Source organism: Aythya ferina (assembly GCF_964211825.1).
Source record: "Aythya ferina genome assembly, chromosome: 2".
NCBI classification, from domain to species: domain Eukaryota; kingdom Metazoa; phylum Chordata; class Aves; order Anseriformes; family Anatidae; genus Aythya; species Aythya ferina.
In genome coordinates this window covers 159,612,614-159,627,159 of record NC_140297.1, presented here as the reverse complement: position 1 = coordinate 159,627,159, position 14,546 = coordinate 159,612,614, and the positions used below count along the sequence as shown (strand labels likewise).

Genomic DNA, 14,546 nt, shown 5'->3' with positions numbered 1-14,546 from the left:
CCATAAAGACATGTAGTAGGGAACATGGACATTGCTTTTGTCTTGTGTGGTAGCTAACAAGTTGCAGGATCCCAGGATCTCTTGGTCACAATACCTTTTCAGGTGTGATTCCTGGGGCATGTGCCCTTCAGAATTTGTCATAAATTAGGGCCCCTCGAGTTTTGGACGTACAGTTGCCAACCTTATTCTGCTGTGCCATGGCATCTCTCAGCACACATGGTCGTGACATTGCAATGACCAAGACTGAGCAATGGCCAGACATGCAAAACAGATGCACCTGCAGCTCCTGCTGAAGGATATACATGCAATACACTCACATTTGATTTAGAAATAAGTATATTTTAGGTGTTACATGGATTGTATGCACACACATTTTCTCATCTAGCAACAATACAGCAATAGCAATAAAGAAGCTATCATAAGGCAAAGATCTGCCATCAGCTCCAAAGACACTGTATGCAACACACCAAATTGCTTCCAGCTACAATCGCCATCATAACTGGGGTGCTCCAAGACTTCCTGTGGTCATGGGATTCCTCTTTCCTCCTCACCATCTGTTGTTCAGAAAGGCCCAGAGCACACTGGCTGATATCCCTGCTGCCATCCCATAGCTGCTCCTCACACTGCCAGCTGCATTGATGTTGCAGAGGTCGGTGCTGCAGCAAGAGACATTCCTGTTGCCCACTTTGAAGTCCTGAAAGTCTGCTTCACATGTTGATTCACAGCCCTTGCTGATGATGTTGAAGAGCCCGATGATCCCTGAAAGGAAACAGGACCATTACTCCAAGGACTCAATGAAAGCCAAGTATCATGGATTGGAATAATAAGGTGTTAATTCTTATCTGGGTTTACTGCATAGGAAAAAAATATATTAAAAAAATCTGCATGTTTTGCTATTGCAGGTTTTATTTTTGAGGTGTCAGTTTGTCAGTAGGGAGTGAAGGAATTCAATCCCTGATCACTTGCTTGAGGTAGTGTGTTCCACAGCACAGTTCTCAGGGGCTTCTGAAACAGCACCACCTGCATAAATGTTGGTAATATAATTAATAACAAAAGCAGCCATTTACAGCTTTGTCTGGGAGTCTACACTACAAAGGGGTGAGGAACAAGTGTGTGGGGGCAATTTTTGCACCTATCCTATACACCTACATTACATGGAGCCTTTCATCATCCAGGGGAATTGTAGAAACAAGGTTATGCCCATTTCATGTATGATAGAGTTATTGATCTGTCGTCAGATGCACATCCTGTTTTTGTTATTGATTTTTTTTTTTTTTTTTTTTTTTTCCCTGTGGTCAGATTACAGTTTACATGAGATCTCCTGGTCTTGCATAATTTAATCAAGGCATCGTGTCTTTGCCATATTCATAATGGCTCTCCTTTATGTGAATGCATGGCCATCAGTATGTGAACTACTAACAAAGAGGGTGCCTACTGGAGATATTGCATTCACTGCCTGACAGATGACTTTGAACATGCCACCAATGGGTTTTGTGCCCCAAGAGCAACTGAGCAGGCACCACAGATCCGCACAGGGTAAACAAGGTTTACTTTTATTTTTCCAGAATGGAAGAATTAAGTCATCCATTAAGAGATTTTACCTGGAGACACACAGCTGGTTGCATTCAGAGCTGGCTGTGATGGGCAATGTGAAATTCTGTCCTTTCCATTGAATTTCCCTAGTTAGTTTTTGCTGAAGTGCAGCCCCTCACATTTTAACCCATGTTTCTAACTTTTAAAAGCCATAAGCTTAAATATTACCCTTGTAAGCAAATATATAAAAAAAAAAAAAAAGGTATTTGATATTAAGGAATAAAAAGAAACCTTATTTTGCACAGGTGAGAGAAGTTAGTAGATATTATTCATATTGCCTTGTCCTTAACCGCTACTACCCTGATCAGCTATGTGCAGTACAAAGCAGCTGCACTCTCAAATATTTTTCCAGGCACCAGCCATACTGCTCAATATTTCACGTGATCTACTGGCAAACACAGAGGAATTTGAGATACATCATCCACATGGATTTGTAACCAGACCATTGGTGATGGCCAGGACAACTAATAAGACATTAGATATCAAAAAGGGTTAATCATTATTTTTCTGTCATTCCTATTTAAACTGGAACTCATCTGAAAGTTTTTCCTCACCACTTCTTACCAGATGACTTTTCTCTTCCTGATGAACACTGGGCTTTGCTGGTCCACACCAGCTGGTGTGTCTAGATAAGGTGGGGATGACTGGGCACCCAAGGCTGGGGCCGTGCATGGCCCCAACAACACAGCCCCCCCATGCATTGCCCACCCCCAGTTTGACTTACTGATCACTTCTGTCTTGCATGTGTTCTTTCCACTGCAGTTCATTGTTTCCTGACAGTAGCTGTTGCTAAGTTTTGACTTGCAGCTGTAACACTTCAGAGAAGAACCTGCAAGAGACCAAGAGGGGTTGTAAGAAATATCCATCTGAAACTCTCCAGGTAACCAAATTTAGTGCATGCGCTGGGAATCAGAACCCTTTTTGTGGGTGCTCAAAGGAAGGCAGTACCTCTGTTATTGGGAAAACAGTGTTGTGTTTGTTTCTTTTTTTTCCATTTTTGGTGGAGAATGTTTTGCTTGCGAGGGGTGAGAGGATATTTGGTAGGTGTTGGAGCAGGTCCTGATGTAGGTATTATGAGGAGGGGGGCAAAAAGAGACCAGCTGCTTATCTGCTCTCATCAGTCGATGGCAAGGGGGCTACTCCTTCCTTAACATTTGAGATACTCTGCTCATGAACTGAGTAGGAAGGGAGGGATGAAGTCCCCAGAAGGACAGGTTGATGTTGTTCACCTGCCTCTATAGACAGGAGTGTTATGCCAAGGGTGCCTGTGAGCCTTAACTGAGGCATTTCCCCATTGAAATGGGAAAGCCCAGAGGAAAGAGAGGAAAATGGAAAGGTGGAGCAGGGGATTTGCAAGGTTTCTTCCAGCCCTTTTGCTCGGTTTGGCCAACTTGTGCCACCTGCTCTCCCATACTTCCTCTTAGAAAGCAAAAGGCGAGGAAAAAGGGCTTTCACCTCCCTCTCACCATCATGTCACTACGTGTCACCACCTGGTCATGGACACAGGGACCAAAGTCAGTGCTGTTAACACCTGCTGAGCAGTGACACAAGTCAAGACAAAGCAGAATAAACAGTGCAGTTTACAAGTGTCTAGTCCTGATGAAAAATAGTCCCCCAAGGAGTGAGAGCATTGTGCAATTACCTGTTCCTATTACCTCCCCGTGCCCCAGGGCATCGCTGGAGCTTTGCTGCCTTCTAAGTGTGCTGTGAATATACATACGCACTTTAACTCCCTGACTACCAGGCTTGCCTCATGGTTTCTTCAATACCCTTAAACCTAAAATATCCTTTCAGGACACAGACAAGCCCTAACTAGAAGTAAGTGTTATTCAGAGCAGGAAGAAAAGGAAATTTGAATATCTTGGTCTCCTCTCCAAAATGTTTTTATATAAATGGCTGATTCAGCAAGCAGCCAAACCCCAGATTATCTGTAGTGCTGCACTCTCTTTTCATGTTTATCTGACTTTTAATGCAGCAAAAGTCACATTTCAGAACATTCTGTTTAAAGGTTTCAGAGGAAAGGGTCTGTCTGGCAAAGGCTGTACAAAACCCTTCTCAGTCTATACCTTAAGCATCTTATGTTGTTTGAGACAAAGTTTCTGCTCAGATATGCATTTTCTCTTCTCTGGTAATAGGGAAGAGCTGTTTTTAAACATTATTTTCCCTGTCAGGCCAAAAAAGTGACAGATCTGTGCTGCCTGTATCCCACCCATCACCCATTCAGCCTAGAAAACAACATGCTGTGGTATTCTCCCCATTTCTCTCCTCCTTTCTCGCCAAAAATCTGTGCAGCATCAGAGGCCACTTTTAAAATGAGTCAGAAAGCAAGCTGGAACAAAAACTCTTTGCAGAAATGCTGCAACAGGCATTTTAATATCATGGGAAGGATGATAATAATCCTCACTCCCCTCTTTACGAAAACAAACAAACAAAATAAAAACCACTACATATAATTAAATAATTAAGTAATTTTGATGTCAGTTAAATTCAGTGTTTCATAGGACATATCTTGCCTGGAAGTTGTTCTACCCAGCACTAGGATCACACCACCAGCAGAGATGCACTATCTATTTATTTATTTTTCCACTACAACACCCAGGACACCTTAACAAAATGCAAACATCTTAAAACATCTGCATTAGCATTTCTTCCCTCACTGCCAAACCCCATAACAAGCCTTTTCTCCTCGCTGAAGATCTACTAGAGAGGATGTGGGACTATCTTACCTGAGTCCATGCACAGGACCGCTGCCAGGAGGACGATGAAGAAAACCTTCATTTTGGGATGGCTTTTCTTGTACTGAATACGGGCTGTTTCCTTGTGGGGTACTTTATATACTATGGGAGGCAGCGATCGTGCATGCCCAGAAGATTACCCCATGAAGGCACCTGAGCGAGGTTATATGCTGGACCAAGGGAGGGGTTGCTTTGTGGTGGTGATATTTGCTTTAGGTGCCTCTCCTATCTGACTGTGACTTGCCTAGCTACCAAAGCTCCTCTCCACTTCTACACCCTCGCCTTCCTCCCACCCTTGGGCAAAGTGTTCATGAGTGGAAAAAAAAAAACAACACAAATTCCTTAGAACAAGTTGGCCTTATGCATCTCCCTGGGGCGAGCAAGACTGTGGTTGCACCCTGTGAACAGAGCTCTCCACCCCCACTGCTATCCTGTGTAGAGCTATTGTTTTTAATCAAGCACAAAATGTTTTGTTTTCCTTTTGTATTATTATATTTTTTAATAGACACCTCCTGCTATTTATCTGACTCTGTGTGACACTGGTGGCATGCAGTGGCAAGGTGTTTGGGCAAATCATAACACATAATACTCTTCCAGTACTCTTCCAGGTAACTGTGTGCTCACATACTTTTATTTCTGTATGTTGCTTATAATCTAGTAAGAGACAATGCCCAATTCTTTTTTTTTAATTTTTATTTATTTATTTATTTATTTTTAATGTGTGTTGAAACAAAAGGGACTCTGTGATATCTTTCTCTGGTATTATTCTTATCTCCACGTCATATACACTGTGGCATGCCTCTATTTGTTGGTCTCTCTGTTGAGTAGAGGTTGGGTCCAGTTTTGACATTTGAACTCTCACCAGAGTGTACTGTAAATAATCCAGGCTTGTTAAAGAAAATGGCATTTCCCACCACAGATGGGGATGAATTCAGCCACATCCCAGATTCAAGCACAAATGTTTTCTTTGGCTGGTTAATAGGAGATCTCTTCCATCCATCATGTGCTTTGGCCACTTCTCAGTTCACACCAGCAGGAAAGGAAAGGAAAGGAAAGGAAAGGAAAGGAAAGGAAAGGAAAGGAAAGGAAAGGAAAGGAAAGGAAAGGAAAGGAAAGGAAAGGAAAGGAAAGGAAAGGAAAGGAAAGGAAAGGAAAGGAAAGGAAAGGAAAGGAAAGGAAAGGAAAGGAAAGGAAAGGAAAGGATTCAACTAATAAGCTCAGTTTACAGTAGTTTCTTGCTTTTCTTAAGGTTCTTAAATCTCAAGAGCATAAGGCTTTGCAGTAACAGCATTCGGGGACTTGCTTGCACACCATTTACCTCTTATGACACCAGGAACTTCTTCAAATTGAAAGGAAGGTGTGTCGGCATGTTGGTGGATCTTTTCTCTTCATCAATGGCTGCGGGATGAGTGATGGAAGAAAACCAGAATAACTCTGCTGACGTTAATGGCACTACCCGGAGTTACAGCACCTGATACAGGGGATAATTTTGCAAATCCTGTTTCCTGTGAGAAGATTTTGAACTTTGAGTCCTCTTTGAACTCTTGAATGGAACAGAATGGAAAGGAATGGAAAGGAAAGGAATGAAAACAAAACAAAACAAAACGGAACAAAACAGAACAGAACTTCCTTTCTCTGTCTATTGCCTTTTGCCTCATATATATATATATTTTTCTTTTCTACCAAGGACAGCCCATTTATAGCCAGCTTCTATGGAACAGCTGGAGAAAGAAGCAATACACTTTCAAGCTCTGGTGTTCTTTTTTCAAAGATATTTAAGGGTAATTTTGTTTTACCTCTTTATGCTTTCCCCTGTAGGGTTTAATTTCTTGTGTTAGGCAAGAAGAGATCCAACTGGAGAGGTAAACCCGGTCCGTCAGTCAAATCCACCCAGACCTGGAATTAATATTTCTTCCTTCAAGTGCTCTGTATGTACTTTCATCAGTTGTTTCTCTCTTTTTTTTTTTTTTTTTTTTTTTTTTTTTTTTTTTTTAAGGTTTGTGTGCAGTTCCTGCTCAACTCCTGAAGATGGCAAACATGCCCTGTTACAATAGTTCTACACACATTAACATGCATTTGTCCATAAGATTTTATGTACATGGTATTTTTTATTTTTATTTTATTTCTTATTTTCCTGATATTTTAAAATCCCAAGTTCATTTAATTGCATGCAGAAGACTAATTCCCCTGAGGATCTAAGGATGTCTACAAATACTTTTTAAAATTAATTATTATTATTATTATTATTTTTAAGGTTGGATTATGTTGACACTCCAGATTCCTGATAGATACAGCTCCGGATCTTTCTGTTGAGGAGGCAAGGTTGGAGGGCTTGATTATCTGCTGTTCACCTGTCTGGCGTCAGGCTGAAAAAGTTGTGGCAGGATGTGATACTGAGCATGGCACAACCAATAACATTGAAGGGCTGAATCACAGTGGTAGGTATTAGCTGGAAGTTTGAGGACATGAAAGTCAGTAGGTGAAATGATGCTTCTGGATAGAGACACCAAGCATCTCCAAAAGGCACCAATCTCCTGGCGTGCAGCACTGTTTCACTACATGGTTTGAAGAAAACGCAGCAAAGCCTGCCAGATAGCACAGAAAATTTATTAAGACTTCAAGCACAGGCTTCCTTATTTCCTTATTCATGGGGATGTCTTTTAAGTGCAGAAGAAAAAAAAAAAAAAAAAAAAAAGACAGATCCAGCAAGAAGGAAACTGCAGGTCAAATTCTATGTACTCATCAGAGCACCTGGATGAGTTGCAGCCATTGAAAGAGCCAAATCATCAGGGGATCCTGCGGAGTCCAACGTCCAAGCTTGGAGGAGTGGTGCTTTCTCATATGTCTTAATTCAAACCAGAATTAAGTGCCAGAACAGAAGGAATTGCTGTCCAAGGCTGCTTGGCCCTGCAGAGAGGTCACTGCGCTGCTCAGCATGCCTGTGGCTTGCAGCTCCTTTACTTGTTGGCTATCCAGGGTGCTTTGGGACTTCCTCTTGATCTTCACATCAGTGCTAGTCTGTCTGAACAGCATCCCTGGAGCAGAGTTGCTTCAACTCACTCTGCACTGACAAGTAATCAAGTCTCTGTCTGACATCCTGTTTCTTTTGGTAGTCAATGCAAACAGGCCACCTCTCCATAAGATGATTACTGAGGTCAGCATCCAGGACAGGTGAGATTAGTTCAGGCCCCACCTCTAAAAAGGGCCCAAAAAAAGCCCTGTGGAAGTTTTCAGAGTATTCTGAAGTGCCTCTGTGGAGTTTGCAGGGGAATCTTAGTGACTTTTCCAGTTCTTGAATGTGTTTGGTGTGGGTGCAGTGAATCACCTGGTGATACCTGCATATCATGGTCTATCCTTTGTATTTGTTGTGTAGCTGAGACTGAGGATGTGGACAAAAGAGGCTGGTGTTTCCTTGCCCTGAGCATTCCTGTGATGACCGTAAACCTGCTCAGGATGTGGGGATGTCTCTGCTAAAATAGACTATGTCATATTGGATTTTAACAGCAAATTTTAGGCATCATAGTGAGAATTCCTAGTGGCTACACAACGACATTTTAGGGAAATAAGCAGCCTCAGGAGCAGCTGTCCCAAATCAGAATGGATGGAGAACAAACGACACCGAGTCACTAGATGGCAGTAAGGCAAGTTGCATTACAGATTTGTCCATAAGAAGGGAACCATGGATCCTAAATGAGACCTGTGATCAGATATACAAGAAAGCAGATGGATAGACAAGGGGAGAGAAAGATTTAAAAACAAGTAGATATATAGATGTCCACAGAGAGGGATGGACAGATAGCACAGGAGGAGACGGTCCTGTGCCCTGTGTGTGATTACAGGCAGTCATTTTGGGGCTTTGCTCTGCTTGAGACAATAGGTGGCAGTATGTCCTCTGTGTTGGCCCAAGGTATTTCTCACCAAGCTCCAAGTTATTTTCCACTCTCCCATGCACATGAGTTGGGGTGGGGAGGCATGCTGTGGTCCAGCAGCAGGAAACATGATTCCTGCTGCTCCTGGACTGCCCTTAGCATCCTGCAGAGATGTAGCTCCAGCTCCAGGTGTAGGTGCCTACCACTGCTTTAGGTCATGGTCTAGGAAATTCTACAAGGATTTACATCTAGGTTGCTGTTCAAGTAAGCTTCAGAGCACATGGAGGCAATGATAGGTTGCCTGAGTCCAGCAAAGAGACTGGAGCAGTCATTAAGATCAGAGCATTGAACAAAGACAGAAAAGTCTTGAGGTCCCTGTAACTGGGCTGCCGATGGACATTTTCCATGTGTCTCTGCTTCTTTGTGCCTCTTCTTTCTCTAATGGCAAGCAGGTCTGATGACACCTGTTTTACAAGGCAAATGTTTTGAGATCTGTAAATGCCATAGGTACAATGAGTACTTGTGGCTGCCAACAAGTACAGCGATCATTACTAGTGTTTGACAGGCAAGGAGCCTGTTTGACCTTGACTGTTTCTACAAGGGACCAGGCACCAGCTGTTCCCAGTTGGGATTTCAGATTTCAGCAATTTGCCCGGCCAGCCTTGGAGGAAAAGTTCACCTTCACATCACACACGCTCTTGCTGACAACCATGAAATCATTGCGTTGCTCCAAACTAATCCCATCATCGTGTTAATTTTGTCTGTGGAGCAAACTCTAGATGGACAAAAATTTCCCAGGACTGTAGGGGTTGCAGATGCCCATACGGTGGTGCTGTTGCCGCGTTGCTGGTGCACAGAGCCCTCGGTGTGTGGGAGCAACCCAGACTGTTTGTTTAAAATCTCAGCAACTTCAGAGCATCAAAAATGCATTTGACTTTTTTTTTTTTTTTTTTTTTTTTGTTATTTTGTTATTTTGCTAATTGCTAAGCTCTTTTTGGTTGTAAAAGGCTCGGAATGTGGGATATCTGCCAGCCTCTGCTGGCGATGCCTCGCGCATCCCCAAATTGTTTGCAGGAAAATGAAGTGCATTTTCCCATGCCTACGCTTTGGAGTTGGGGTAAAGTGTGGGGAGAGAAGCTCATCCTGGGATCACAAAGAAGCTCTATGCTTGCTCCGTCCTTACAAAACACTTTCATACCCGCTCTCATGCCAGGCATTGCGGCTTCTTTGGGACAGATATATCAAAAAGTAACTTGTAATATAGGCAGAAAACATGATTTTCCTGAGACCATACAACAAGAAACCCCCAGGAAGAGGTTCTTCCAAGTCTGTCCTTCTCCTTCCATCAGAAATATGATCTGGTTGCTCTGAGCCCACATAATTTCTGTTGGGAAAAGCCCAAAGTTTCTACTATGGTGGCTGCAGGTCCTAAGCACCTACATGTCCCTAAGCACCATGTCCAACCTTTCCTTGAACCCCTGTCCTCATTTTGAAGCCAGAGTTTGTGTAGTGGTCCCTCGGAGAATGTCACAGAATCACAGAATGTAGTAGTTACCCCATTTTAACACAGCTTGGGGAAGAGACTTTGGCACCAGAGCTCAGTTCATGGTCTTAAATACAGGGTAAGTATTTTCTTGAAGGAATATATTTGTCAGGACTGTTTTGTGACTTGGTCAGGAATTTGTTGACAAAATGCTTTCTGTGTTGGAAAATATCAGTTTGTTGACAAGGAAGTGTTCTGCGGAAATAATATAGCTATTTTAAGTTCATGATGGATTTTACATCAAATCCAAGTAGAGAGCCAAAGATCAATCTAGCATAACCAATCTCCACCAGTCAGGGCATGCAATTAAGGTGAGGGAGAGACAGGATCAGCCCTTTTAAGTCATGTTTCCTTTTTCTGAGAAGATGCTCTACCCACAGATACTGGAATTTAGATTGTATTTGTCTTTGTCCCTCTTCTTATAACAGTTCTGTTTTGTGTTAACAAATTATAAACTAATTGGGCCAGAGAGATGCTGTGTCTTGATGCAATTTGATTTTGATGAATTGGTAAATTCTGACAAAAACTGATTCATTAAAAAAGCTTTTTTCTTGGCTGCTTTATCAAATGCTCCAATGCTTAGGATAGCAGAAGAGAAGCTGTGTAAACCAGGAGACATAATGGGAATTCTGATTAATATCTGTCATTTCCTCCATTTTGACTGTTTAGCTGAAAAAATTGATTTGAAAAATCAACGCACAATTTCTCAGTCATTATGAAAAGAGAGGTATGGGATGTTTTATTTTTTTTTGCTAAACATGGTGTATGCAAATGGATCTAAAAAAAGATATATATTTTTAAATATTTTTTCCTCTGTCTGTATATCCTATTTTTAGTACTGGCTAGCAGGCCCTTTTTCATGCAAATGAAATTGTTTCTAACTCCAAGCATTACTTTCCTGTCATGACAGCATGCAAGCCAAAATGATCAATATAGATTTTAAAAAAATATATCATCACTTCAGAGTTTCCTTGCTGGTATCTACATCCTCAAGGTTTTCTTTGGTGTATCGTCAGATTACCAGTTTTTATCTGCCTGTATCATACCGTGATTCAGTGATGCTCTGGGTTTCTTCTCTCATCAGCCACTAATGATGACATTGGGGATGCAATTAGGGTCTGTATCTGGCCATGCCACCCAGAATGCTCTCTACACTCAGGGGAGATGTGGCCAGAAGAGCTTGGTTTGTTGTTTAACTTATCCTAAAGATGACATTTGAATTTAGTCAGACAAATTGTGTCTCCAGCTCTGTTGGCTTTGTTGGTTAAATCTCTACAGACTACAGTGGGATCTTGGACACCTGGCTAAAAGGCAGAGCACTGCATTGTAGACAGTCATGTTTTGTGAAATATTCACCAATAAATACATAGATTAAAGAAAAGAAAAAAAGAAAAAAGGAAAAAAAGTTCAAACAGCATGACTAAGCTGATCCCAGTAGTTACATTTTTGGTTTTGTCACTGGACTGAAATCATCCTTCATACATCCCCAGGCAGGAGTCAGAAATCCCTTCTCCTGCTTGACCTTTACAAATTTCACATCCTGCTTCACTGTAACCTTTTCAGACATGCCACAGAACCCAATCATAGATTTTTGCAATCGATAATATAGCTCTGCAGCGAGCACATGGCTTAACAACTACGTTTTCAGTTTCTTCAGCAAAAACAGGGATGCCAAAGGATGGAGACAGAAATGTGTCTGGGACTAGCTGTTTAGGTATTGTCACATACCCGTCAGCTCCCTCCCATGACTACTTTCTCTTCTTCTGGACAAAAGGCATGACAATTCAGCCTATGGATGTGATGCTGGGCCCATCTAACCTATGTGCTGAATTACTGCTGTTTCTAAAAGTGGTTGAGGAGCTGAAGTTCTTTGTTGGGATTACTCATTTGAGTTTCTCCTCTATTTGACCATTTTTCACAATCCTAAGAGCATGTCTAGACCTTTGAGATCTTTCTCCTCATCGGATTTGTTTGAACAGGTGTTGCTGCTATCCAGCTAGATGTGCGGGTGGATAGATGGATAGATAGAGGGATGGGGAAGCAATGCAATTAACATAAGCCATATTTCCATAGGAGACCAGGTTAAGACTTATGGGACAACAGGAAGAGCATCCATAAATGGAAAATAAAAATAAAAATAAAAATAAATAAAAAAGGAGGGTAGAGAAAAAAAATATGAAAAGTTAGGGATGTTACAAAATAACTGCTGACCAGGGAACAGTTAAAGGGTTAATAAGAAAATGGATGAGTGTTATTCCTACCTTGTTGTCCACAAACCCAGGGTAGAAGAAAAAGGAAAGTGCTAAGACTTCAGGAGTTTGAGGACAGTTTGCTTCTTCCATTTGATGGTTCACATTGGATGGACCTTGGCTAATTCTTCGCTGAATAAAGCAAGGTTGTACGCTCTCAGCGGTATTGCAGCCCGGCTTGAATTAATTTTCTATTAATTACTGGAGTGATTTTAGCATGAATAAGCAATGGCTATTTTTGGCAGCAGGACTGATTAGGCATCAGAAGAAAGTACCCTGGGAAATGGTGGGGCACCTGTTGCTTTGGAAGGGGAGAACAGACATCCCCGTTCAGAGCAACGTGTCCATCTGGCTCAGGTACTGCCTCTGACATTGGTCCTTAGTGGATGCACAGGGAAAGATTATGAGAGAAAAAGGCAGAAAAAAATTTTGCTTTCTCTCTCCACACTTCCCTGGCTTTATCTACCCGTGGCTTTGTAGCTTCGCAAGCAGGAGGTGCCATCCAAACCATCCTGCTTCTTTGTGAAATATTTGTTTCTATGGATTTCTCTCACCTATTAGTCATTTATGTTCTTTGGTACTAACATATCCTCTACAAAACTTTCACTTATCTTCAGACTCACTGCTGCTCTTTCCAAGACTAAAAAAAAACCTTCTTTTTCTCTTTCCTCCTTGGCCATCTTTTCCAAATCTCTTTTGCTTCTCTCTGGAGCAGCTCCAACGGGTACATCTTCTTGCTGAGGTCATCAGCTCAAGGCTGGAAGCCTTTTGGAAGAGGGATTTTTGCCAAAAGTGAAGTAGTGCTCTCAGCTCAGCTCCAGTGGGAACAACGTAAATTCTGCAGGAGCTCAGACACCGTGGTCTGGTGTTTTCTTCTAGCCATTCATTTCTGAAGCCATGGCAACCTTTTTAAAACTTCCTGAGAGAAAGTGACAAACAAGTGCTTTGAAATACAATGCCGACACCTCTCTAAGTAAATTAAATATTCCTGGGTTTTATTTTGATTTATTTATTTATTTATTGCCTGTTTAGTATTATTATTTTCACCCCTGTGACCGATTGACAAGAAATGGCTGTGTGAACACCACAAAATCTTTTACCATGCAAGTAAGAGGACTATAAGAAAGCTGTCTGTTGGAAATAGTCCCTGGCCCATACTTACTTTCAAGAATTACTACTTTACTTACAAGAATTGTTTGAGACAGTTGTAGGCATTTCACTGTATTTATTGGACTAGGTGTTGTGTGATTGTTGACTGAAAAGACTTAAATATAAAGAATAAATAATAAGTTACTGGCAAGTTATGCTGATAAGGATGTAGCAGAGTATATAAAGTTTTGCAAAGCTACCTAAGTTAAGGTTTTTAGCCTAAGATAATTGCAAGAGACATCAAGAGGAGAAGAATCAAAAGAAATAGTCTTAGGTGAGAAGTGCACAAAGAACCTGTTTTCCATCTGAACAGCCAGAATCAGACACAGTACCAAATCAGGCTGGGTTAGACAGAGCTTGCCTGGAAATAAGGTTATAAATTAAACAGACGAATTTATCAAATTTATAATTATGCAGATTTGTGTTAGAGATTGCCGAGGGAGGGCTGTGCCCTGAAGATGCTCCAGTTCCCAGTGTGGGGACACACAGATTCCTTCTACTTCAACACCAACAGCTTTCACCCCAAATATCTGACCCCTGAAAGTATTTCTTAACAGCATAAAACCTACAAAAGGTTTATCAGGAATAGGTTATTCTTTTTGTTTTGCTTATAAAATAGTGCTACTTGCAGCTTAAGGCTATTTGTAATATTCCTCCACACAGCATTGTTTTGCCTTATTTTGACTGCTTTGCAATTAATGTTTTATGTAAGAATCTTAGAATCTTTCAAAATCAATTTTCAGTTTTGTGTAAATCTTTTTTTTTTTTTTTTTTTCCTTGAACTAGCAAACCATTACTGAACTTGTGCTAAAACCTTTCTAAGTTCAGGACAGCTGACAGTGTTCAGACCAATTTAGTAGCATAGAAATAGCCAGTGTTCACCACAGGGAGGCTGTTTTTACAGTGAGCTGGGGCTTTTTGGCCATGAAAGCATTAATTATAGTCCACGAATTTGGGATGACTCCTGCTTTTCTGGTGACCCTGACTACAGCAGCAGCAGCCAGGCTGTTTGTCCAGCTTTGCTTTGTGGATGATCTGGGAGGCAGGTGTTGCATTTGAGTCAGTGCTCAAGATCTACCAAATAGTACAGTTTTTTTGTTTGTTTCTTTTTTTTTTCTCTCTCTTTTTTTTTTTTTTTTTTTTCTCTCTCTCTCTCTCTTTTTTTTTCTTTTTTTTTTAATAAAAAATATCCTTCAAAATGTATCCAACGGGAAGGAAAAAACACACAGACAGTCTCTGAATGAGACGAATCCACACAGGTGGACCACAGTTTTTAAGAGAAACCCATAAAAGAACGAAAGTATGGCAAAAATTTTTCATCTGCCTTATAGGTCACCATTGGCAGAATAATTGAGCATACCCAGAAAATAATCATCAATGCTCACTCCAAACTTTGCTTTGCAGCCAG

At 41.3% G+C, this 14,546-nt stretch overlaps 1 protein-coding gene across 1 annotated transcript; it reads right to left on the bottom strand.

The window, feature by feature from the left end:
* Positions 1-318: 318 nt before the first annotated feature.
* PSCA (prostate stem cell antigen) lies at positions 319-4,595 on the bottom strand. The gene is made up of 3 exons (XM_084508489.1): positions 4,320-4,595; positions 2,318-2,422; positions 319-759 (listed from the first exon to the last, which is right to left on the bottom strand). The coding sequence occupies exons 1-3, from the start codon at positions 4,369-4,371 to the stop codon at positions 548-550; spliced, it is 369 nt and encodes a 122-aa protein (XP_084364615.1). The 5' UTR covers positions 4,372-4,595; the 3' UTR covers positions 319-547.
* Positions 4,596-14,546: the final 9,951 nt, after the last annotated feature.